The sequence below is a fragment of the Erinaceus europaeus genome, chromosome 20 (genome assembly GCF_950295315.1).
Source record: "Erinaceus europaeus chromosome 20, mEriEur2.1, whole genome shotgun sequence".
Lineage (NCBI taxonomy): Eukaryota > Metazoa > Chordata > Mammalia > Eulipotyphla > Erinaceidae > Erinaceus > Erinaceus europaeus.
Window position 1 is genome coordinate 19,847,746 of NC_080181.1, and position 25,657 is coordinate 19,873,402.

Here is a 25,657-nt window from a genome sequence, read left to right on the forward strand (position 1 = left end):
GGCAAAGAAAAAAAAAGAATAAATAGGATTCAGTTGAGGCTAGCAGGTTCCCTTGCACATAAATGCTTGGCTGTTCTAAGGTCTGGGCTTATCAACCGATCCCTTCTCAACAAGCAGGGTCTCCAGGGCCTTGGATAACTACCTGATGCCACTGGCACCATGGCTGCCCTGTGCAGTACGTCTAGGAGCACCATCCATCCACAGTGGAACACTGTGTTTCTCAAAAAGATCAGCAGAGAGCCACTAAGTCCAACATTTCCATGTCACAACTTCCTTTACTAGGGCCAGTCAAAATACATCACAGTTCTTCATGAAAGGCACTTCACAAAGTTCATAAAGATAGTGTGAGTGGAGATGTGGGAGCTATTTCCATGACTTTTATGATAGTGTCACACAGGCTAGAGAAGGAAGCCAAAGGAGACAGAGGCAGCCAGCCAGCTGGTCACTGAGGTTTATCAAGGGCCTATTAGGAACCCAGAGCTGCCAGAGACGAAGCTATGTCTTGTACATTATGCTCTGCCACCTTGGAGTTCACACACTGAGTGGAAGGAAGTGGGAGACAAGCAATCCCCCAAACAAACACATAAACAGGATACTGATTAGAAGTGAGCTAAAAAGAGGCTGGGGAGACAGCTCAGTGGTACAACACGGACTTGCATGCATGAGGTCCCAGGTTCCATCCTCAGAGCCACATACGCCAGAGCTGAGGAGTATTCTCACATCTCTCTCTCTCATCAATAAATAAAAAATGTTGAAAAAAAAAGATGTCCTAATAAGAATGATGGGAGGGCATCCTCAAGAGGTGGTGGTGCAGTGGGTAAAGCATTAAATTCTCAACCAGGAGATCCTGAGTTCAATCCCCAGAATCCCATGTACTAAAATGATGTGCTAGTTCTTTTTCTCTCCCCAAGTATTTCTGTAAATTAATAAGTGTTGGTCTGCTTCTAAATTCTGCTTCTAAGACCCCTTCTGTTGCATTGCTTGACCTGGTGGTCTATTTACACAATCATTGTTTTGTTCACACTGGTTTAATCCCCACTGGTTCTCGCACTTTTTCCTTCTCCCCACTCCCTATCCTACATACATCCTCTTCTAACCTGACACTTCTGCCTTAGGATATATATATATAGGACAGGATTGTGATTAGAGTTAGCTAGCTTGCACTGTATTCCTCATCAATAAAGATTGAACTGCGTTCCCAGCTCAGCCATGAGTCCCTGGTAGTCTCCCACCTGCGAAGCTAGCCCGGCAAATAAGTACTTCAAAAAGAAAGATAGGGGGATGGTATCACACCGGGTTAAGTATATTTAGTACAAAGCGCAAGGACCTGTGCAAGGATCCCAGCTCAAGCCCCCTGCTCCCCATATGCAGTGGGTCACTTCATAAGTGGCGAAGCAGTTCTGCAGGTGTCTATATTTCTCCCTCCTCTCTCAGTTTCTCTCTGTGCTATTCTATTAAAAAGAAAAAAATTAAAAGGAAAAAATGGCCTCCAGTAGCAGTGGATTTGTAGTACCAGCACCAAGCCTCAGTGATAACTCTGGAGGAAAAAAAAAAGTTGGGGGAAATTAGTGGAGGCAGGTGGGATGATGGCGATGCTAAGGGAGCCACCTTACCCATGGCAGTGGAGGGACGATTCACTCAGATGAGTAAGGCTGAGACCTGAAGGGTGAATGAGCAGAGTGTACTTTGGAGCAGATTGCGGGAAGAGTCCCAAGCAGAGGAATCATCAAATGCAATGTCCTTGAGACTGGAAACAAAATTGGGGTCTCAGAGGGCCAGAAAGAAGGCCTAAGGGTTTGGAAAGTATTAGATGTGGAACAAAGTGGGAAGGGGGACAGGTCAAATGGAAGGCAGGTGCTAGCTCAGATTTGGTCATGCAGGCCACTGCAGGGAGTATGGATTTTATCCTGGCTGCAAATTGTGGGAGGATTTTATTATTTTATATCTATATTTAATTCACTGTCAGCGATCATGTGTGTGTGATAGCTCTTCTGAAAAGACTCTCAAGACTAAATATATATATATAAATTCAGAGAAAGATAGAGACAAAGAGAGAGAGAGAGAAGAAAGGAAAAGGCATAGAGGCTAGAGAAACACCATAGGAAAGGTCTATCACCCATGAAGATCTCCCAGTGTCATCTTTAGTGCTCCCATGAAATACTGGGGCTCAAATCCAGGCGCTGCTTTTTTAAAAATTATTGCCACTAGGGTTATCACTGGGGTTCAGTGCTGGCACTATGAACCCACCCCTCCAGGCAGCTATTTATTTTTTCTTGTCCACTCCCCCCAATTTTTACTAGATAGGACAGAGAGAAATTGAGAGAGGACAGGGAGATAAAGAGAGGGAGAGAAAGACAGACACCTGTAGACCTGCTTCACTGCTTATGAAGTGGACCCCCTGCAGGAGGGGAGTGGGGGCTTGAGCCCAAGTCCTTACGCTTGATAATAAGTGTGCTTAACTACGTGTGCCACTGCCTGGCCCCTCTCAGACCCAGGTTTTAATGGGTGATCCATTGCCCAGGTCCTTGAAAGGATTTTAAGCAGAGGTGTGGTTCTTGATGTCATTTTAGCTACTGTGGGCGGGAGGGGCTGAACAGGAACAATGTGGGAAGTGCAGGCAAGGAGGACAGCTAGGAAGAGGTGGCCATTTTGTGACCCTGTGAGGATAAGGATGACTTGAACTGTAGCTTTGTGGTGGAGGTGCCAGAGTGGTTACGTCTCGGACTGAAGCCAAGGTAGAGTAGATAGTGTCTTGCTGATGGGTTGTGTATACGGGGCAAGAGGAATTACTGGGCAAGTGACCTTTGACCTTGAGCCCGGTGGTCCTTACCAAAGACTTTGAGGTGGATGGACGCATCCTGCTCCCCGGCCTTGTTCTCGGCGATGCACACATACTCGGCCTCGTCGTTCTTATCCACCTGCCTGATGGTCAGCTCAGAGCTGTCGTCGCTGAAGATGTACTTATCATCTTCTTCCTCGTTCTCAATCTGTTCCCCATCCCTGCAGGGTGCAAAAGTGCAAAGGACCATTATTTTGGCCAAGGAGTCAAGATATTAATGCCAACTGAACCCATGGAAAAGAAAGTCTAAGAGGTAGGGCGTCGGGCAGCGGTACACCGGGTTAGATGCACGAGTAAGAAGCACGAGGATCCGCTTAAGGATTCCAGTTCCAGCCCCCTGCTCCCCCCCCCCCACACACTGCTGCAGGGAGTCACTTCACAAGCCGTGAAGCAGGTCTGCAGGTGTCTATCTTTCTCTCTCCATCTCTATCTTCCTGCCCTCTCTCAATTTCTCTCTGTCCTACCCAATAAAGTGAAGAAAAAAAAAAAGAAAGAAATTCTAAGAGGTCACGTTGTACTTCTGAATATGCCTTTGACTCCTAGTTCCAGACCTCACTCTGACCCAGCTCTGTAAATGTTTTCCCCCAAAACAAACCAGAGGGTGCTTCCAAGGCCATCCCCTCAGGTTCTGATACCACAAACTGAAAAGGGAGGACGCCAATGCATGAGGCAGGAAGAAAGAACTCGCTCTGCACTAGAGTTGGTATCCCCACACAGGTCAGGCTTGTGCATTCCTGAACATGAGAAACTGAGCAACAGGAGAGTGAGAGAGACAGCTAGGTCTCCCCCAAAGAACTCCCACTGCAATGCCAGCTGGGGGCAGCCCCCATGGTGCCCCCTTCTTGTCTAGTCTGTGATGGAGGGTGTCTTACTTTGTCCAGCTCATGGTGGGCTCTGGGAAGCCATCAGCATCACACACAAGAGTGACAGACTGACCCAGGTTGGCGGTGGCATTCACTATGCTCTGCCTGGCATGGACGGTGGGCGGCACTGAAGGAAAGAAGGACAGTCAAGGTGGTGGAGAAACATGGAAGAAGCTAGCAAGCCAAGAAGAGATACCTTCGGGGGAACACGGGTCTGAGGGGTCCTGGCCAGCTGCAGAGTTAGTGCAATGGCTCTACATTCATGTGTGTGCCAGATAGTTACTGCAGACTGAATGCACAGTTCACTCACAAAGGCATCTGATGTTTTCCACAATATACAGTGACATTGATTTCCAATTATACAGCTTTGGGAAGCTACATCCATACATTTAATTCATTTAAGATGGCATTTAATTTACAGCAGCTATTTATCATCATATATTTTATCAATAAGTCAATGCATACTAAAAACTACCAAGGCCAGTTGGGGTTTGACATTAAAAAGGGCCCTTCCTACTTGGAAAAGTTGGGGGAGAGTCTACTCCTGATGCTTCAGTGCTTAATTCCAATTTGAGTAATCCAAGAATGGCATTTCCCTGAGTTTGTCATCAAGAACCTTGTGCTTCAAAATGCTTTTTTGTTCCCCCAAAGGGATGAGAGGAGGAGAGCTTGGCAAGAGACACAGATCCATGGCCCAAACAATTCAACCATGATTTACTTATTTTCTTAGTTCTGACATTATAATTTCCTGTAAACATCTTGCAAATGCCAGATCGATTCCAAGGGTGTGTTTATTTGACACTGCAAATTAAGATTAATAAGCTCACGGACCAAGAGGAGAGTTTGACTGTTCTGAGGTCTGCACTGATTGTATAGTGTTCTCTGAACACTTAACCAGAGAACTGGCCACACAATGATGGTAACACCAAGGGCAGTGGAGGGAGAAGAATTAACTATGAAGTGTGGAGGAAAATGATTTGAGAGAGTGAAGGACCTTCATCAACTGCAAGGTTGAGGGAGACCCAAAAGGCAAGGGTATTTTAAAAAAGCAAAATAGATGAGTGTGTGCGTGTGCGTGTGTTAATTCAATTGAGCTTGTGAGCAAGTCAGGACTTACTTTGTAGACCAAGGAGGAAGCTCAAGAGAATGACCATAGGAAACCAAGTTTGTCATGGTGGAGCGAGTGGGAAGAACATATGTCCTCACCGTTCACAATGACCTGAATGTCCTTGAAGTTGATCTCCCCCCGTGCCAGGATCCTGCCCTCACAGCGGTAAGTGCCCTCATCAGTTTTCTTGATGCCCCGGATCTGCAGGTAGTTGTTGGACAGGACTATGAATCGGACTAGAAGAGACAAGAGGCAGGTTCAGCCACGCTCAGTCAGTGAGCTCCGCAATCTGCAAGTAAGTGGTCCCTGAGCTTCAGTCTTATGGAGTGGGGCTGTAAACTGAAATGAGGGACTGGATTGCAGGCTCTGACATAGAATCAAGAGCAACAGTCTGTTGGAAACCTGGCTATTTCTCTGGAGAGACAGTCAAGTGTCTGAATGTACCAGTCACTCAGGGATGAGACAGGGGATGTGGTTCAGGGAGGCTTGGATCTGAGTTTGGGTTGGGGTGCCTCAGAGCTAGCTAGCAGCAGCAGACACCCTGGGGGATCCCACGGGTCAGGGAATTCAGGTCTCACCATCTTTTTTCAGGATGACATCTCGGCCCTTGTGTTTCCATATGATGGTTGGGGGCAGGGAGCTGACCACGTCACACACAATCACGGCATCTTCCCCCTCCCGGAACTCCTGGGGAGTAGGTGCATTCTTGAACATGAGCTTCTCTGGAAGAGGAGCAAAAGAGACATGAGTGGTTTACAGACAACATTATTTATACCCCTTTCCCATATTAGGGAGCTACTCTCTTCCCTGATCCAGCTTTCTGGTCCTTTTTCCAACCATGACATCATCTCCCCAAACAATAACTTGGCTCCACCACCATATCAGATTTCAGGCTCAGGGGAAAAAGGAAAAAGAAAAAGAAAAAAAAAACTAGTATAGCCACAGGCCCTTTGGAATATAACTAAAATATGCCTACTAGCTATCTACAAAATGGAGGACACCCCAACTCTTCATCTGCACTATTCCAGCCCTTAGGTCATGATTGGTCAACAACTTGTTTGGCTTTGTATGTTAACTCTTTTTTCTACCACCAGGTTCCAGATGTTAGCAGGATGCCGACCAGACTTCCCCGGACAGACAACCCCACCAATATGTCCTGGAGCTCTGCTTCCCCAGAGCCCTTCCCCACTAGTGAAAGAGAGAGACAGGCTGGGAGTATGGATCAACCTGCCAACGCCCATGTTCAGCGGGGAAGCAATTATAGAAGCCAGACCTTCCACCTTCTGCATCCCACAATGACCTTGGGTCCATACTCCCAGAGGGTTAAAGAATAGGAAAGTTATCGGGAGGGGGGAGATGGGATACAGAGTTCTGGTGGTAGGAATTGTGTGGAGTTGTAACCCTCTTGTCCTATGGTTTAGTCAATGTTTCCTTTTTATAAATAAAAAATTTAAAAAAAAAAGAGACAGACATGAGTGAAAACAACTGGGTCTCCCACAAAGACCTCTTTTCACAGAACTGAGCTGCCTGGAAGTGAGTCTTGGGCAATTCTCCGTCTGCACAGACAGTGGAACAGTGGTCCCCCAGTACTTGGCCCAAATGCGAGGCCAGGCAGCTGGTGCAAGGAGGAGAGACTGGTGCCATCAATGTTTGGAGATTAAGACCATCCAAGGGATGCTAAATGCATCACATTTGGTCTATGGAAGGCGAGCAGAGTCTCTGCCCGGGGATCGTTGCCATAGGGAGGGTGCCGACAGAGCACAGAACACCAGCAGCATAAATTGGTGTCTGTTCCACAATGAATAGTGGATGACATTGGCCCCTTCTCTCTCCACCACTCTGTCTGGTGCCTCAATTTTATTTTCCCACAGCCAAGAAGATGCTGAAGGACACAACAGAAGGAAGGTCGGTTTCACAGTAACAGATATCATGGCAATCAGTGCTGTCCTTGGGCTGTCAGTCCCCACTCTATGGGCCAATGGAGCAGTGGCAGGACAAGGTAATGAGATGCCACCAGCAGACTGAGTTTCTATGGCTGTGGAACTGCTTGCTCTGAGTGACACAGAGTGTTGGGTAATAGCCCCCCACCCCACTAGCTCTGGGCCCTGTTAGCATCAGGAGAGTGGCACAGGGAGGGGAAACCTGGATGACACAACAGCCAAAGAAAACATGTAAGGAAGGAACACATAAGAGCCCTCAGGCAACAGTGCCATTTGAATTGAGAGTAGAGGCAGTGATACGACAGCTGTGCCGAGAATGAGCCTGGGTTGTGAGACCAGAGTTGGCCCGGGATCATTTTCAGAACATATTAAAGCATTGGGGGGGATGGCTTTGCAGGGCAACTGCATACTTGTCCTGCCAGGTAAGAGGCCATGAGTTTGATCCCTGATACAACATGGGAGCATCAGGGAGGCAGGCACTAAGGGAACTCTATGGGTAGTAAAGCAGTGCTTTAGTGTCTCTCTCTTTCCCTCTCTAAAATATACAGAATATAACCTGGGCTGGGAGATTGGTGAAATAGCTCCCTTGGATAGTGCACTGACCTAGACTCGAGTCTGGACCTCATGACATTGAAGGAAGTTTTGGTGCTGCGGCCCAGCCCCTCTGCCTCACAGGTCTCTACCAAAAATCACCATTCCTCCCTCCCTCACTCACTCACTCACTCAGTCTTGGGCCGGGGGAGGTAACTTAGTGATAGGGTGCATATGTAGGGCCTGGGTTCATTCCTGGCACTACATTAGGAGTAAAATGAATGGAACGCAGTAGAGCACTTAGCACTGTTCAAAGACCTAGGGAGAGGGAAGCGGACTTATCAAACTCTCTGCAGCACCCTCTACTGGTCCCCCCACTCTGTCTGCCTCCCATGTGTCTGCTTGGTCAAAGGAGCTGGTAGAGAGCATAGGAGGAGGAGGGGGGAAGCAAGAGAGGGAGGGGGAAGGAGAGAAGGAGGAGGAGGAGTTGCTCTTACGGAAGATCTTCACGTTGACTGTGGCCTCGGACTCACTGCCATCCTCGCCTGTGACCACACACTTGTAGATGCCAGCGTCGTCGATGTTGGCATTGTAGATGGTGAGGGTGGAGGAAGAGTCGTCGTTCCACACGACTGAGATCCGCTGCTGGTTCGGGGTGAGCTTCTCTCCATTGGGGGAGAACCAGGAGATGTCCTTATCTTTCGCATCTCCTGCCACTGAAGAGGAAGAGACTATCTTCAGACCACTGAAGGTGGAGAGACCAAGTCCCCTCCAGGGTGACACTGTGCACTTAGAACTACCAAGCGAGAGATCCTGGTGCTGGGGGACCGTTTACGTTAGAACATTCTGTGGCCCTAGGCTGGCTCTGTGTTTAACTGCTGGGCACCAGACACAACTTAATATATTTGATGAGAACTCAGCAGCCATCCTATCAGCACTGGAGTTTCTGAGTGGTGCTATGCTTAGTCAGGGAAGAGAAGAGACATTTGTAGGGGACCTACGGTGTGGGGTGCACTAAGCTAGAAGGTTTCAGCCCCACAGAGCAGGGGTTGGAGGGAGTTTCCATATCTAGGATCTGAGCTCAAGGGCTTATCTGGTCTGAGCCAATTGATCGGCTTGTTTTCTAGGGCTTAGATTCCAGTCTCCTGGGAGGAAGATGAGACACCAGCTAGTCTGGGAGTGCAGATGGTAACCACTTTTATTCCAGTATCTGTCTATACACACTGACACGACTTACTTCAGCAGCCCTGTCTTAGACAACTCACCTCCTTAAATGCTGCGAAGGAGGTAGCCGGAGCCTCCCAGCCTCCCCCAGGGTCCCCAGAAGGGCAGACAGGCCTGCACAGCTACTTCCACACGGTGCTGGACCCAGGTTCTCAGCTCCAGCACCAGTCACGTGGTTTCGCCCTGCCTCTTCCTGCTGCCCCTTCACGGCCCTCACACCCAGCCCTGCGCAGATGCTTAGCATGGAAATGAGACTGCCTTCCTTTCAGGGCCCTTCATGTTTTCATTAAATAGCACTATTTGCAAGATGTACTGTGGGTGCCACGGCTGCATCTCCAGACCAGTGCGATTGCTGTAAAGAAGGCAGAGCTGGAGTGAACACATGCGGGGGTTCAGCCAGCGCAGGGTCGAGTGCCGAGCACTGGGGCCCCTCCCTGCCACAGGCAGTTTGTTAAATGTCATAGCTTACACCTAGCTCAGCTCTTCCCTGCTTCTCCCAGGTTCCAAGTCCACGGTATGTGAGATACAAACAAACCAGGCCCTAAAGGGAAGCCTTGCTCCTCCTGGGGTTATCTGGACTGTGAGAAGGGGGCATATTTTCTGAACCCAAACCAAAGGTACCCAGTCTGCCACATCCTGGAGCTCTAGTGGGGACCAGGGGACAGACTCTTGGCATTATGATAAATCTAGATCACGCAGGGTATGTGTCCTCCACAGCGGAACAGACACAGGAGTTTTCTTCTCTTTCTTTCTTTCTTTCTTTCTTTCTTTCTTTCTTTCTTTCTTTTTTTTTGCCTCCAGGGTTATTACTGGGGCTTGGTGCCTGCACCACAAATCCACTGCTCCTGGAGGCTATCTATTTCCCCTTTTGTTGCCCTTGTTATTTAACGTTGTTGTAGTTATTATTGTTATTGATGTCATTGTTATTGGATAGGACCCAGAGAAATGGAGAGAGGAGGGGGAAGACAGAGAGGGGGAGAGAAAGAGAGACACCTGCAGACCTGCTTCACCACTTGTGAAGTGACCTCCCTGCAGGTGGGGAGCCGGGGGCTCGAACCGGGATCCTTATGCTGGTCCTTGAGCTTCACGCAATGTGCGCTTAACCCATTGCGCTACTGCCCGACTCCCTAGGAGTCTGCTTTTCTTTCCTTGAGACTGGCTACATTTTTCCAGCCTTGAAGGATTCTAAGATGCAGAAGTCTTACAAGACCCCGGCACAAGGAAACTGTGCTGTTCTCAGCGGTCGTTCATAGGTGCTCTGGGGCTGAGGCACTCTTCTGGGATGGGCTAACTTTCTAAAGAGACTCTTTAGACTTCCTCCTCCACCACCAGGCAGAGGGCCAGTGACACTTGTCACGTGTGGGGGCATCCTGAGGACGTGAAGGGACATGATCTGAGAGCTTTCACTGACTCTCAGTATCACTGTCACCCTGCTGCCACACAGCCGCACTGCTGAGATCTCTGGAAACAGAGGAGGAGCGTCCACAGCCAACCTGACCCTCACTGGCTTCTGTCTGCCCACTGGTCCCATGAGGCCAGGTTCTTGACATGCAGTGTGGCACTTGCCTTGACACAGGAAGAATTTGGACTCTCCAACGCTGATCTCGCCTTGACTGGGAACAATATCCACCTGCAGAGAAACTGGAAAAGATGAAAGACCAGTTGAATTTCTGAGAATGAACTCCAGACTTTTCATAACCAAGTGGAGTCTCTCGGCTGGGCGTGGGGTGAGCAGGAAAAGGAGGTGGTTTGGTTTGGAGGGATGAAGTCTAGCCACCACAAGAAAGAATCCACAGTTGCTGGGCTGGGCCGTGGAACACCTGGCTGAGTGCACACATTACAATGCACAAGGGCCCAGATTCAAGCTTCCACCCTCCCACCTGCAGGAGTAAGGATTCACTAGTGGTAAAGCAGGTATGCAGGTATCTCTCTTTCTCTCTCCCTCACCATCTCTCTTTCCACTCTCAATTTCTCTGTCCTATCAAAGAAAAAAAGATCCACAGTTCCTCGGGTCAGGAGTGACCATAATCTAGACTAGTTCTTTTTAGAATTGCTGTCCCCCACCAGAGAGTGCAAAGGCCCAATGGGGAGATCTAGGATGACTCCCGCCCTAAGATCTGTGGACTCCTTGGGAAGACTTATGGCCCTGCTCTAAGCAGCAGCACTTCCGGGATGGGGGGGTGGGGTGGGGGTCACAGAAACAGTCGCCTGACTAGTGATGCTGAGACATTAACTTGAAGTGTCCTCATGGCTGTGGCACCAGGGCAGCCTGCTATGCTGGGACAGCGCACTGGGGTCTCCTGCTAGCCCACCCCCCATGCCACTATGTTTCAACACAGTGGAGGGGGAGCTGGGGACAGCTGCACCCTGATTTTGAAGTGGAGCATGCCCATTTGACCACACCACAGCGAGACCAACAATGCACTAAAAGAAGCCTCCTCTCCGCAGACAGTCAGCTTCAAACAGCATTATCTCAGGAGAGCTTTGGTCTGAGCCCTCTGGTGTTCCCTGTATTTCTGGGCACAGAATTCTTAGTGCTTTGTCGTTCCACCGCACTGATAAGACAAAATGCATTACACTGGATCTCCGGTGCCCTCATTCCTGCTTTCCTCACTGATCGGCTGGGAGCTGATAACAGCTCCTCATGAAAATAGAGTGAAGGGAGGGAAACAATGCTTTCATTCATTTGGAGTCCATTTCCTCCTGCCTCGCGTTCTCTTGGGTGGAGGAAACTGGACAGATAAAGGATAATGGACTTTCAGTTCAATGCAGGTAGCTTCTTCCAGCCAGCTTGAGGGGGGGAGCAGAACAGGCAGGCAGCAGACTCTGGGAGCCCTTCCCCAACAGCCATTTTCTCTTCCCAGTAGATGGAGGCTGAGTGGGTTGCCATGGTGACCGCCTCTCAGACAGAGCTGCTGCAGGTCCCAGTCCTCCATGCTCAGCCCACGAAAGACCATGGACAAGGCAGCAATGCAGAGGGATCAAAGGGCTGCTGGGAACGTCGGGGGTGGGGTGGGGGTGGGGGTGGGGGTTTGGCAACCCAGTGCTGGGAGAGATGGGAGGCACAGATTTCCTAACCAGTCAAATGACAGATAAAGCAGAGCATGGAAAGGCCCCATAGAGGCTGCAGGAGAGAGGGAGAGGTGGTGGGGACACAAACGGATACAGGAGGGAGGGTAGGCAGGGGTGGGGTCTGGGCAGGGAGAGGATGCTGCTCTTCAGTGGAGGTGGGGGGTATGTAGGGACTCCCCAAAGCTGGGCTGAAGGGCTAGTCTAGTCATGCTGGGCTTTCCCTCATGTGGTTTTATGCTGAAGTCTCATTTGGACTGAGCGGTGAAAGCCCTTCCCCTAGGCTTCCCTCAGCTCACAGAGCCTCGGTGAAACAGGATGTGGGGTGGAGACCCCATGTCCCCAGGCCAGTGTGACTCACTGTGCTCCTTATCTATTTCTCTCCTTTGAAATAGACATCTCAGAGCTTGGGTGCCACTTTTAAGCATTTATTGATAAGGGGGTGGTGGTGGTGGTGGGAGAAAGAGAACTAGAGAGAGCAAATGCCAGAACATCAATCTGGTGATGTGATGCCAGGGATTGAACTTGCAACCTTGTGCATGCAAGTCTGGTGCTCCAGCTGCTTCACCTCCTCTCAGGCTGCACCCGTCATTCAATCACTCAGTCTCAAGCTGCAGGCCAGAAGGGGTCTCTGCTATGCCCACGTCTCCTCCCTCCTCCCCCTCCAGAGAGATACAGTGACTTCCCTGAGGTCACTAGCTGAGGCTACCTGGCTCCCAGTAAGTGTTTCTTCTAGGATGCAAGGCTGCCTCTGTGGGTGGAAGATGAAATGCTTCCTTCCGTTGAACAATCTGGGGGACCCGAGGAATGGAACCTGTGCTTCAACACCCCTTCTGGAACACAGCAAGCTGGAGCTGAGTCGGCCTGTGGTATCTGGGGCCTACGGACCATCTGTCTGCAGGCCAGCCAGGACCATTCCTATCCCCGTCTGTGTAACATTCCACGGAAACACAGGCCTGTGAAACGCAGATGCTGCCTGGACTCATCTGTCACCTAAGCAGTGGCCCTTCCAGAAGGTGATGGGGCAGCTTCCATCTCAGAGAACGGAAGATGTATTTCTGCTTGAGAAGCTCATTGTCCATATGCTGAGTGCTAACAGCGTGTCTGACATATGGATACTGTTACCCAGCTAAGCCCGGAATGCCATGAGGACAGTATTCTTGTCCCAAGTGAAAACACTTCAGCTCTTTGAAAACAGAACATGGCTCTCAAGGGGCATAAGACCACAAGCATGAAGATTCTTCTACCCAGATGTGGCCAGGATCTACCTCTGGGTCATGGGGAGAAAGGAAAAAGAATTTCAAAGGCATTCCAGCTGCATCAGCAGCCACACATTTTTAGCATAGCATCACAGAGGGTTTTGGGAAGGAGAGAATTTCATTTTGACTCATGACTTTTTGCACACATGGAAAAGATAGTTAATTCCTCTCTCAAAGATCCAGAGTCAAAGCCAGGCCAGAGAGGACCCCAGACTCTTTTGGAAATCAATGCTTGGATATTTTCCACCACAGTACAATGACTTGGTTATTCCTCTTCTTATGCAAAATCTTGACTTAGTTGGCTTAATAACGGTAAGTGGAAATCCTGCTCCAAACGTCAAGCCCTCTCTCTTCATTTTATGTTGCCTTTTCCTTCCTTATCTATCAGAGGGCAGGGGTGGATAACATAATGGTTATGCAAAGACACTCTCATGCCTGAGGCTCTGAAGTCCCAGGTTCAATCCCCTGTACCACCATAAGCCTGAGCTCTGGTAAAAAAAATAAATACAGGAGTCGGGCTGTAGCGCAGCGGGTTAAGTGCAGGTGGCACAAAGCGCAAGGACTGGCATAAGGATGCCGGTTCGAACCCCGGCTCCCCACCTGCAGGGGAGTCGCTTCACAGGCGGTGAAGCAGGTCTGCAGGTGTCTATCTGTCTCTCCTTCTCTCTGTCTTCCCCTCCTCTCTCCATTTCTCTCTGTCCTATCCAACAGTGACAACAACAATAATAACTACAACAATAAAACAACAAGGGCAACAAAAGGGAATAAAATATTTATTTAAATAAATAAATAAATAAAATAAATAAATAACTTTATTCTATCAGAAGTTTCACTGTTTTCAATAAAAATCCCTACCTCAATCAACAGCTTTCTCCAGATGCATATATGAGTGAGTCCTGACCTGGGATGACCTGTACCTTTAAGGCAACTGATAAAAATATTTCCCCAGGGTGCTGGGTGGTAGCGCAGCAGGTTAAGTGCATATGGAGCGAAGTGCAAATACTGGCATAAGGATCCCAGTTTGAGCCCCCAGCTCCCCACCTGCGGGGGGGGGGGTCACTTCACAAGCAGTGAAACAGGTCTGCAGGTATATATCTTTCTCTCCCCCTCTCTGTCTCCCCCTTCTCTCTTAATTTCTCTCTGTCCTATCCAAGAATAGTAGCAGTAACAACAACAATAATAACAGCAAGGGCCACAGAAAAGGGGAAAAATGGCTTCCAGGACCAGTGGATTCATAGTCCAGGCACCGAGTCCCAGCAAAAACCCTGGAGGCAAAAAAAAAAAAATCCCTAGAAAAAGCATCTCATCTTTGTATAAATGATTGTTTTTTACAAGAACTCTGCCTTCATCTCAGCTGTATTCAGAGACATAGGTCTGAGACCTAGGAGAGAACTCATCTGGTAAAGCACACAGTTTACAGCATGTGAGACGCTGGGCTCAATCCTCAGCACCACATGGGAACACAGTGGCCAGCACTGAAGGGAACTCCAGGAGTGGTGGGATGGGGATTTGGTGTCTCTCCTCTCTTTCTGCACTCCTTCTCTTGTCTCTTTAAGTACAGAGAATAAAGATATTGGACCAGAAAGCTAACTCAGAGGGGTAGCACATGTGCAAGGCCCTTGGTTCATTCCCCTGCACCTAATAAAAACCAGTAACACAGGCTTATCGATGTGTTTGAACCTGAGCGTGACCAAGGAAGACCTGGCAGTCCCCCTAGTCAATACTTCTTAGGATCTCCAATAAAAACTCACTCACATGGCCTCTGGCAGTCAGCTTACTTTCTGGCTTGCCAAATACACTTCTTATTTTACCTGATGCTCACAGCAGTTCTGAGAGAAAGAGAAAGGTCAAGACTATTGTCTCTGGTCTACCAAAGAAGACATTGAAGCTCAGACAAATGGAGCCATCTTCTCATGAATGAGGTAATACAGCCAATGATTAGGAAAGTTGAGATGAAAAGCCATGTGATTCTAAGGTTCCAGCCCTGCAGCCTATGCTCTGTAAGTATTGCTAACCTTCGGCTGGCCTCCCAATAGACTCATCATTACCTGCTAGTTATCTCTGCTGCCTTTCCGTGGTCAGACAGGTTGCGCCAATGGCCCCACTTCTCTGCTGTCTTTCCAAAGGACGAGGAAAGAGTGCACAAGTGTTCTAATCATATCCCAGACATTTCTTCTGTCCTTGTTAAATGTACCTGGCCTCTCTGATTGCAGATAACCATTGTATTATAATCCCTTTTCTACAGATGGAGAAATGAAGTCTCACAGTCATTAAGAAATGGTATTGGGAGATCAAGATTCAGATTCAGAGTCATATAGGGTCCAAAGTTCCAGCCATGCCTTCCAAACTTTTCTCTCCCTTATGAACAGTGGAGAGGGTTTCTTGAAAACACAATGAAACCTACTTCCTAGTCTCATTTAAAAAGCACTGGACTCTCAAGTATGAAGTACAAGTTCAATTCCTGGCATTATATATACCAGAGTGATGCTCTGATTCTCTCTCTTTCATAAAAAAAAATCTTCAAAAAATATAAAAATAAAGTAAAATAATCCTGTGGGAGGTTTGTATGCTTAAAAAATCTTTTTGTGGGAGTCGGGCTGTAGCGCAGCGGGTTAAGCGCAGGTGGCGCAAAGCATAAGGACCGGCATAAGGATCCCGGTTCGAACCCCAGCTCCCCACCTGCAGGGGAGTCGCTTCACAGGCGGTGAAGCAGGTCTGCAGGTGTCTATCTGTCTCTCCTCCTCTCTGTCTTCCCCTCCTCTCTCCATTTCTCTCTGTCCTATCCAACAACGACAACAACAATAATAACTACAACAATAAAACAACAAGGGCAACAAAAGGGAATAAATAAATAAAATAAATATTTAAAAAAAATCTTTTTGTATGGTTATGTGGAAAGCTGAGAAATGTTACGCATGTACGAATTATTGTATTAACTGTCTATTGTAAAACATTAATCCCCCAATACAAAATAAACTACTAAAAATAAAATTAAAATCCTCCCCCCGATGTGGGCACAGAGAGGGAAATAAACCATGGTACTGGAGCTTCTTCTAATTCAGTGTGTGTGGGGAGTGCGGTAGGAGTCGCTGGGGTGCTGGGCTAGCACCTGGGTTGTGCTCATGGCAAAGGAGAACACTATGGAAGTAAGGAAGTAAGCTATTTTGTGAGTCCAAGATGTACATGTTTTCTTTTCAATTTAAGTGTCTTTCATTATTATTTTTAAGTTGATGCCATGTCCTGAAAGAGATGCCAAGCTGTTTAGCAAATAGTTTCAGGTGTAGATACATGTTTTATAATTCCCAAACCCCCAGTGGAAACCAACTATAAAGCCTTCATGGCTAAAGGAAAGGGAATTCAAATTTCAGCTTGTAAATTGGTCCAACCTCTGTGGCGAGCAGTCTGGAGAACTCTCAAGACGGCTAGAAATGGACCTACCCTATGACCCTGCAATTCCTCTCCTGGGGATATATCCTAAGGAACACAACACACCCATACAAAAAGACTTGTGTATACCTATGTTCATAACAGCACAATTTGTAATAGCCAAAACCTGGAAGCAACCCAGGTGTCGAACAACAGATGAGTGGCTGAGCAAGTTGTGGTCTAAATACACAATGGAATACTACTCAGCTATTACAAATGGTGACTTCACCTTCTTTACTCCATCTTGGATGGAGCTTGAAGAAATCATGTTAAGTGAAATAAGTCAGAAATAGAAAGATGATTATGGGATGATCTCACTCTCAGGCAGAAGTTGAAAAACCAGATCAGAAGTGAAAACACTAAGCAGAACTTGCACTGGAAGTGGTGTATTGCACCAAAGTAAAAGACTCTGGGGTGGACTCTGGGGTGGGAAGGGTTCAGGTCATAGAACAGGATGGCAGAGGACCTAGTGGGGGTTGTATTGTGTGGAAAATTGAGAAATAGTATGCATATACAAACTATTGAATTTACTGTCGACTGTAAAACATTCTCCAATAAAGAAATTAAAAAAATAAGAATTTGGAAACCATAAAAAATTCTTCAGCTCATCAGAGATGCTCAGGCACTTGTCAGAAGAGGTGGGCCTCTTTCAAAGGCAAGGCAACAGAGACAGATTATTGTGATTTCAAAAAAGGGGCCTGCGGGTTTCACTTGCATCAGCAACTTCTTGCAGCAGCTTAATCTTTCTGTGTTCTCTTCAGAGTTGAGTGCGCTTGAGGAGGTAGGAGCTGAGAAAAGAAAGCGAGCCCAGGTCTCTCCCATGGCTAATGAAAGAACTTTCTTGTCACGAGCTTAGACACTGTGGCTGAGGAAGACAGCAGAGACTCACACGGCTCCTGGACCCCAAGCCAGGGTGGGCACACACACATTGAGGAAGATGCCCTGCAGGTGTCTTTCTCTCCCCCTTTCTGTCTCCCCTCCTCTCTCCATTTCTCTCTGTCCTATCCAACAACAATGACATCAGAACAACAAGAATAACTACAACAATAAAAACAACAAGGGCAACAAAAGGGAATAAATAAATAAATAAATAAAAGAAAGAAAAGAGTGGATGATGGAGAATCACTCCGGGTTTGAGTTCCAGCTTTCCACCTGCAGGGGAGACGTTTCTCAAGTGGTGAAGCAGGTCTGCAGGTGTCTATCTTTTTCTCCCCCTCTTTATCTCCCCATCCCATCTCAATTTATCTCTGTCCTATCCAATCACATGAAAAAATGGCTTCTAGGAGTGGTGTATTTGTAGTGCTGCACTGAGTCCCAGCAATAACCCTAGAGGCAAAAAAAAAAAAGTGTCTGATACCTGATAAATTTCATACTTGTGCACTGTTATTCTTAATAAACGTACCTTAGCAGCTCTCCCCCTCCCCCAATTTTATTTCACTTACTATTTTTGAGGGAGCCACTATGTTCCTTTACGGTTAAAACTAATCTTCCCAAATGATTCAATCGTTGATTGGGTGGCCTGACGCCAATCTCTCTATTACTTTGTTTTACATGCCAGTCAGAACTATGTAGGAATAAACTGACCACATTCAGCCAAAGTCAAAAATCAATAATGCGGACACTCGACTCAAGTCACTGCACTTTGGACTTGATTTTCTTGTTTGCAGAGTGAAGGTGGCAATAAAATTGAACTCCTGTGGTTGGGCTGTCATGAGTCAGGAGAGAATTGTGGTTCAGAATTCAGGATCTGCAGTCAATAAGGCGTAGGTCCAAGTTCCAGCTCTAACAGTCACTCAAGGGCCCAAGTGAAACGGAGTCTCTCCTTTACATCTGTAAGTGACCACCCAGCCCTAGCATCTCACAGGGACTCAAAGATGATGCAGAAAGACAATGTGTGTCAAGTTCCAAATACAAGGTCAGGCTATGTAAGCTATTTCTGAAATGAAAGTACACATACAACAGTACTTTGAACATATGCAGAAACACAAACTCCATACAAATAAAATTCCCAATAATGTTTGTGATAAAATTGAGATAAGGGGGGTCAGGCGGCGGCGCAGTGGGTTAAGCGCATGTGGTGCAAAGCGCAAGGACCGGCGTAAGGATCCTGGTTCGAGCCCCCGGCTCCCCACCTGCAGGGGAGTCGCTTCACAGGTGGTGAAGCAGATCTGCAGGTGTCTATCTTTCTCTCCCCCTCTCTGTCTTTCCCTGTCTTCCTCTCCTGTCTCCATTTCTCTCTGTCCTATCCAACAACGAACAACATCAACAATGGCAATAATAATAACCACAACAAGGCTACAACAACAAGGGCAACAAAAGGGGGAAAAAATGGCCTCCAGGAGCGGTGGGCACCGAGCCCAGCAATAACCCTGGATGAAAAAAAAAAAAACTGAGATAAGATAGTAGGGTCCCTCTTGTAGACTACTGGGTTTAATCTGTCCAAAATATCTTTAGAGAAGACACACACACACACACACACACACACACACACACACACACACGGGCAGGGGGGATCTATGTGTATTTACAGCTACATGTGCTAGCTACCTGGCTATATTTGTGAAAAACTTGTCAGACTGTTATGACTTCAAGAAGCATCTGGACACAGGTAATTATCTCATTTTCAGAGAGAAAAAGCAACACTTAGGGATGTCAGGTGCATCTCACCCAAACCTGATATGTACCCTATATTTCTAGTTTGAGTTACTGTTGTTAATTGCTGGGTAGTAGAACATGCAGCAGACAATTTTACTACCCACCCCAGAGTTATCTAAGCTATTTTCAAACAATCAAAAGTTATTTCAAAAGAACTAGAAAAATACATGTTCTTACAGATTTGACTTCAACTTTTTTTATGATGATAACATAATGGTAGACCATATTTTAATTGTATCCTCATTTCTTGAAGCTGGCTCATACCAGCAACGGAAATCATCCAGAAGCCATCTGTAGGGCTGCCAATTCTTGTGTTAACCTAGTTCAGGCCCCATCTGTATACATACTAAGTATTCTAATTCCCTTTTAAACCAAACCGCCCAGAAGTAATCCCCCTGGGGTTTCCAAGTCAGCTGACATCAGAGTCCCGGGAGGCTCCTCCACAGGATACTGGACTCTGAACTTTTCCTCCAAAATGTCATCCAGCCAGAGAGAAAAGGAAGCCCTCAAGGGAACTGTGGTCTCTCCTGGTTGGGTACATTAGCACACAACAGAAGTGGGGAAGCTACATTCAATAGGGGAGAGGGAAGGGAAGATGACCTGGGGGTGGCAGCAGGTAAACAGAGAAACCAGAGTGATTTGCAAGAAGGCAAACCACGCAGACAAATTGCAGGAAGTCTATAGGTATGTCTAAACCAAATCTACTTGAAAGAGGTGATGGGCTCCTTACACACTCATGAGCCAGGTAGGTTCCCAAGGATACATGCACATGTACATCGGAATATCATTCAATCACAAAAATGAGGAGAAACTGCCATCTTTGAAATGGGTAGATTTCAGGGGCACTGTACTTACTAAGTGACAGAAATGAGACATATAAAGGAAAATATTAAATGGCCTTACTTTTTTTTTTATCATTTTATTTATTTATTTATCGATAGGACGGAGAGAAATAGAGAGAGGAGGGGAAGACAGAGAGGGGGAGGGAAAGATAGACACCTGCAGACCTGCTTCACCGCCTGTGAAGCGACTCCCCTGCAGGTGGGGAGCCGGGGTTCGAACCGGGATCCTTATGCCGGTCCTTGTGCTTTGCGCCACCTGCGCTTAACCTGCTGCGCTACAGCCCGACTCCCCCATGGCCTTACTTTTATGTAGAATCTAAAACAAAATCAAACAAGAAAAGACCCAAGCTAGTATAGTAGATATACAGAATGAACTGGTGGTTGACAGAGGCTGGGGATGGGGATGAGTTGGAAGAAGAAGCAGGTAAAGGGACTGGGGATGCAACATAATGGTTATGCAAAGTCTTTTTTTTTTTTTCTTTTTACCAGAGCACTGCTCAGCTCTGGCTTATGGTAGTGGGGGAGGGAGCGACTGAACCTGGGACTTTGGAGCCTCAGGCATGAGAGTCTCTTTGCATAATCATTATGCTATCTATCTCCACCCTGCAAAAAGTCTTTCATGCATATAAGACTACAAACTCCCAGCACCATCCTAAGCCAGAGCTCTGCAGTACTCTGTTCTCGGTCTCTCTCTCTCTGTCTTCTCTGTATTCCTCTCATTAAAAATAAATAAGTAAAATGTTTATGAAAAGAAGCAGGTAAAAAGGGTTAATGGCAAAGGATAAAAACATTGAATAAGAGAGGAGAAAAAGTCAAGTTCAAGATCAGACCACCAACTCAATGAGCTCTTCTTCTCACCACTTCAATGTACTGCAAATTCCTACCTATAATGAATACTCAGAAACAAACAACAAAGCTTTGCATTTTTCAATCCTGGCCTACACACCATCTCTTTCTCTCAAAACACGTACATGCAAACATTTACTGAATCATTTCCCAAAGCAGAAAAAACTCAGAAGTATCCCCCCAACAGTCTCCAAGGATCAGATTCCAGGCCTGGAGTCTTAAGTGTGAAATTCTTTCATTGTGTGAAATGGTGGACCAGGCTCAGCTCACACAGTGCTTAATAAGGGTGAAGGCTGTCCCAAAGGGTACCCACAGCTGGGGGTGGGGGGCACCATGCTGCCAACAGGCAGCAAGACCTCTACTTAGACTGCAACTTGTCTAGCTCCTACTCCAGTGGACTTTTGGCCAGGACTGAAGAGTCATTCAGTTGCCAAGAAGGCTGGAGCTAGAGAGGACCTGCACATGTTCCCCACCCCTTTGAGTCTACAGATGGGAAGTGCCAGGAATGAAGGGCTAGCAAAGTTGGGGTTCACTCCATATGCTGACTCCTGATGACAAATCTCTTTTGTTTCCATGCTCCATGCCTCATTTTCTTTGTCTTTCCTACGGAGTCATTGAATGATTTCTTCTTGCCTGGTCTGTCCCTGTCCCTCCTGTCCCCAAAGAGCAGGCGGCACCAAATGGTGAGAAAAGTTCTACTCATTGCAGCCAGGAGAGCTGCGTTTAGAGAGCCCGGCTGACCGAGACTGCTCAGCTCAGGATGACTTGTTTCAGAAGACTCTTCTAGGCCAGCCCTCAGCCTGAGGTTTGGAGCAAGGATATAAATTGCCCTTTGGGACAGCTAAAGTTCTCCAGTTAGATAACCTAGAATCTGCCTGATAATGTGGGTCTTCTTAGTCAACTGCTGTGTATTATCTGACACTTCCAGGATGTACCTGGCAATGTTTTCTTTGGTCTACACACCTCTAAACTTGCCTTGATAAAAAGACTCATTGGCTCTCTTTTTTCTGGTTCTAAAAAGGTACTGATATAAGCCAAATCGCTTCCCCTGGCCCCATAGCTTCTGCCAGCCTGGCAAGAAGTTGGAATTATATCTTTCAGTATTTGTCCAGCTGTTGTTTACAGATGTTGTATTCTTTACACCCAGAAAAGGGAGATTTAGAGAATGCTGGCATGCAACTTCATCCTGAGAATTTTAGATGCTGCCCATGTCTTTTAAAAAATGCCCTGATGTGTTCCAAGCCTTAAGCACATCTGGACTATTGAAGATACAAAAGCTTTATAATCTCTCAAACAACCAAATTTGGTTTCTGACAAGTGAAAAATTCATACTCGCAAACAAAGAGATATAAGTACAATATATAGTAACTATTAAGTGCCAGCCTCTGTTGGACATTAAGGCAGCCCCCCTGCTCCATCCTCCACTGCTGACACTATGGCCTATTTACATAATCACTGTTTTGCCTGAAAGATTCCCCACCCATTCCTTTGATCTATCTTCTTTCTACCTTGAGACCCACCCTGCCTGCAGGGTATATTAATCCCGCCAGTTAAAACCCTAGCAACCGTTGCTACGGAAGCTTTCTACCTTCCCATTCTTTCTTTTCTCCACCCCCTTTCCCAGCCATCTCCGTTCCTGACTTGCCACTTCCAATTTTACCCTATAAAGTCCACATCTGTTACTGGTTTCGTTCTCTTTTCTCTCCTGTGTCCCAACCTGGAGAAGGGCTGGTGTGCAGAGTGGGAGGCGACCACTGTGGTTTGGCGCCATGTGACTTACCCCGCTGTGCCCACACCTGACTCTGGGGCTCCCGCCTGAATAAAGAATTGTATTACCATGCCGCCACGAGTTCCTGGTCTCTCTCACATGACGCAAGCCTGGAAAGCCTCCATACTAAGCACTTTATTGAGTTCCTGTAATTTTCAAAGCAATCTTAGGAGATGAGATACGTATGCTGTTATGGTCATTGACAAATGGAGAAACTAAGGAACTAAGAGGCTAAATGATTCCATGGTTACAAATCTGCTATGCAGAGGGGCCAGGCAATGACACACCTGGTTAAGTCCACACATTACAGTGTGCAAGGATCCAGGTTCCAGACCCTGGTCTCCACTTGCAGGTGGAAAAGCTTCACAAGTGGTAAACCCTATCGTCCCCTCCCCTCTCAATTTCTCTCTGTATCCAATAATAAATAAAATATTGTTGGACTGGGTATAGTGCTTTGCAGCAAAGCAAAGGACTTTGGGAAAGAAGGGGGTAGGGCGGCTGGGTGATAGAGCAGTGGGTTAAGTGCACATGGCATGAGGATCCTGGTTCGAGCCCCTGCCTCCCCAACTGCAGGGGGATCACTTCACAAGTGGTGACGCAGGTCTGCAGGTGTCTTTCTCTCCCCCATCTTCCCCTTCTCTCTCAATTTCTCTCTGTCCTATCTGACAACAGCAGCGATAACAACAACAAGAATAACAACAACAACGAGGGCAATTAAAAAAAAGGGAACATAATGACCTCCAGGAGCAGTGGATTTGTAGTGCAGGTACCAAGCCCCAGCGATAACCCTGGAGGCAAAAAAGAAGAAGAAGAAGAAGGATGAGGAGAAGGAAGAGGAGGAGGAGGAGAAGGAGAAGGAGGAGAAGAAGGGGGCTGGAATAGATAGAGAGAGTTTGGGAACCCTGGTGTCGATGGTAAAAATGGACCAAAGTTGAAGGTGAGTGTTCTGCAGACACCTGTCATAGGGAGATGAGACGCTGTACCCAAGTCTCAACAACTGCCCTGAGAACCATTAAGGCCCATAATATTTTATTTATTATTACAAGAAAACAAGCAAACAAACAAACAACAAACCTAAATAAATCTGCTATGCAGCCGAGCTAGGATTTGAACTCAAGTGGATCTGAGCTCATAGTCATTGATCTAAAGTAAGTATTTATTTCAAGAATCACTTTGGGGGCAGGAGATAGGTCAGCTGGTAGAGCACATGCTTTCTATCTGTGTGGCCCTAGGTATGAGCCCCAGTAAGAAATGGGAGAACATGGACAGTACTGGCTTTCGAGGGACGCTTCATGGGTGGTGGAGCAGTGCTATGGTGTCTCTCCCCCCCACCCTCCTGCATCTAGTATATAAAATAAACAGAAAAGTGAGCTGGAGGGGACTCAGTACAGCACACGTGTGAGCCCAAGGTCATTCCCCATGTCACATGAAGATGATTTAAAAAGCAAAGTTAACTTGTATGCTGATGAACTTGAAGAGAAGCACATAAACAGAGTTAATCTCTACTTGGAATTAGACTGATTCAGACCAGAAGAGACACTGGTTCTGAACAGGGGCTGGCCACAGAGGGCCCTTGAATTCTGAGCCCACTGGCCACATATCCCTCCCCTCTCATACACACACACACACACACACACACACACACACACACACACACACACACAAAAGGCTCATCTTCCTCTCTGAACTGAAGCTCTCTACCCACAATGGGCCTGGCCCCCATGCCACCTGCAGCCTTCATTGCTGCCATCAGAACTCAACATTGATGATGGTTACCAGCAGGGATGAGGGTATGAGCTGGGTTTTCCTGCCTATGGGTTACTCATAACCCCACTCCCAATCTGGACCCTGAATAAGCCATATGGTCTCTTATTAAAATGTCGATATTAAAAGCTACTCAATGGTGACACATTAGTTGTGACTGGTTCTTAGCTGCCCCCACCCACCTGGCTAGAAATGGATTATTCATGCAACTTCTCAGTGATGGCTCTCTCAAAACAGCTCCTCTCACAGGAGGCCATCTGGAAAGTGTCTGTGGAGGAGAGGTTTCTACAAGAGGATACTCTCTTTTCAAATGGATGGGGAGCCCATTTCCAAATCCCCAGTGACTCTCACCCCAATCAGATGATGGATCATAATAAATGGAACTGCAATCTACAAACACGTGAAGGTGACAGAGAAGGAGTAAACCCAGCCATTTAACTGATAAGAAGTTTACAAGCAGCATAGCTGTTACTATGGCAAATAGCTTCTGTTTTCTTGAATCAGGGAACAAATAAAAAAAGCTGCTGCTGGGGCAGGGTGGTGGCACATGTGGTAGAGCACACAGGTCACCACGTACAAGGACACAGGTCTAAGCCCCTAGTCCCCACTGACAGGGGGAAAGCTTCATGAGTATTGCAGCAGTCTCAGAGTCTCAGTTTCTCTCTCTCTCTCTCTCTCTATCTCTCTTTCTCTTATCAAAAGAAAAATTGAAAACATTTTCTGAGTTCAGGCACTGAGTCCCTAGGTACTTACCCTGATAGTAAAGAAAGAATGAAAGCAAAAATAAAGCTACCTACTGGCACCCACTATTTAGGTAAGAGCTAAATGCTGAATGTATCATGATGACTAGTCAGGAATTCGGAGATGAGAGCAGACACAGCCCAGGTGGAGTGATGGCAAGGAAAGAGAAAGGGGAGAAGCAGATGGTGAGTAGGTGGTGGGGCTGGCACATCCAAAGTAGGCCCTTCCTCTGAGCCTGTGACCTGATTATCCATATACCCAGAGAGCTGCCCAGGACATCACTTCTGACTCTATGTTGAATGTCCTTTGGCTCCACCATAACCCTTTGCTCTTCATACAGGATGGGGGGGGGGGTGTCCAGAAGATTCCTATGAGTGTCTGTCCATCTCAGTTATTGACACTCCAGCTTCGTTCTTGGTAGCTTTACTCAATGATTTGTACACGTAGTGACAGCAGGGACTTCTGGCTGCACTCTAGTTTGTGATCAGTCTTCTCGACATACAATGAATCAAATGTTTGGGTAGAGTTAGGAGGGCTGCAGGACATGGGCCAATGGGTAGGAGTAGGGAAGTTTGGAGAAAACAACCAAATGCACAATGTTCCAATGCACAATGTTCCCACTCATCTTGACATCTTAGATCTCTCCAAATGTGCTAGTGCTGCTCCTTTCTTGCCCAGAATAAGGCTACAACCCTCTAACTCTGCCAGTAAATCAGAAAACTTAAATACAGAATGAAGTCCTTATGATATCCTTTATCATTTTTTTTTTGTAGTAGGGCTTT

The 25,657-nt window shown here is 47.0% G+C and overlaps 1 protein-coding gene across 12 annotated transcripts in view; it reads right to left on the minus strand.

Annotated features, from left to right (window-relative positions):
• Window positions 1-25,657, minus strand: part of NCAM1 (neural cell adhesion molecule 1) — a 356,688-nt gene that overhangs the window by 66,571 nt on the left and 264,460 nt on the right. For all 12 annotated transcript variants that reach the window (XM_060180061.1, XM_060180055.1, XM_060180060.1 and 9 more), the window contains exons 2-7: window positions 10,072-10,146; window positions 7,779-7,997; window positions 5,389-5,532; window positions 4,909-5,046; window positions 3,712-3,829; window positions 2,831-3,000 (exon numbers count right to left, since the gene is read on the minus strand). In XM_060180061.1, the coding sequence (XP_060036044.1) occupies window positions 2,831-3,000; window positions 3,712-3,829; window positions 4,909-5,046; window positions 5,389-5,532; window positions 7,779-7,997; window positions 10,072-10,146 (864 nt within the window). The remainder of the gene's footprint in view (window positions 1-2,830; window positions 3,001-3,711; window positions 3,830-4,908; window positions 5,047-5,388; window positions 5,533-7,778; window positions 7,998-10,071; window positions 10,147-25,657) is intronic.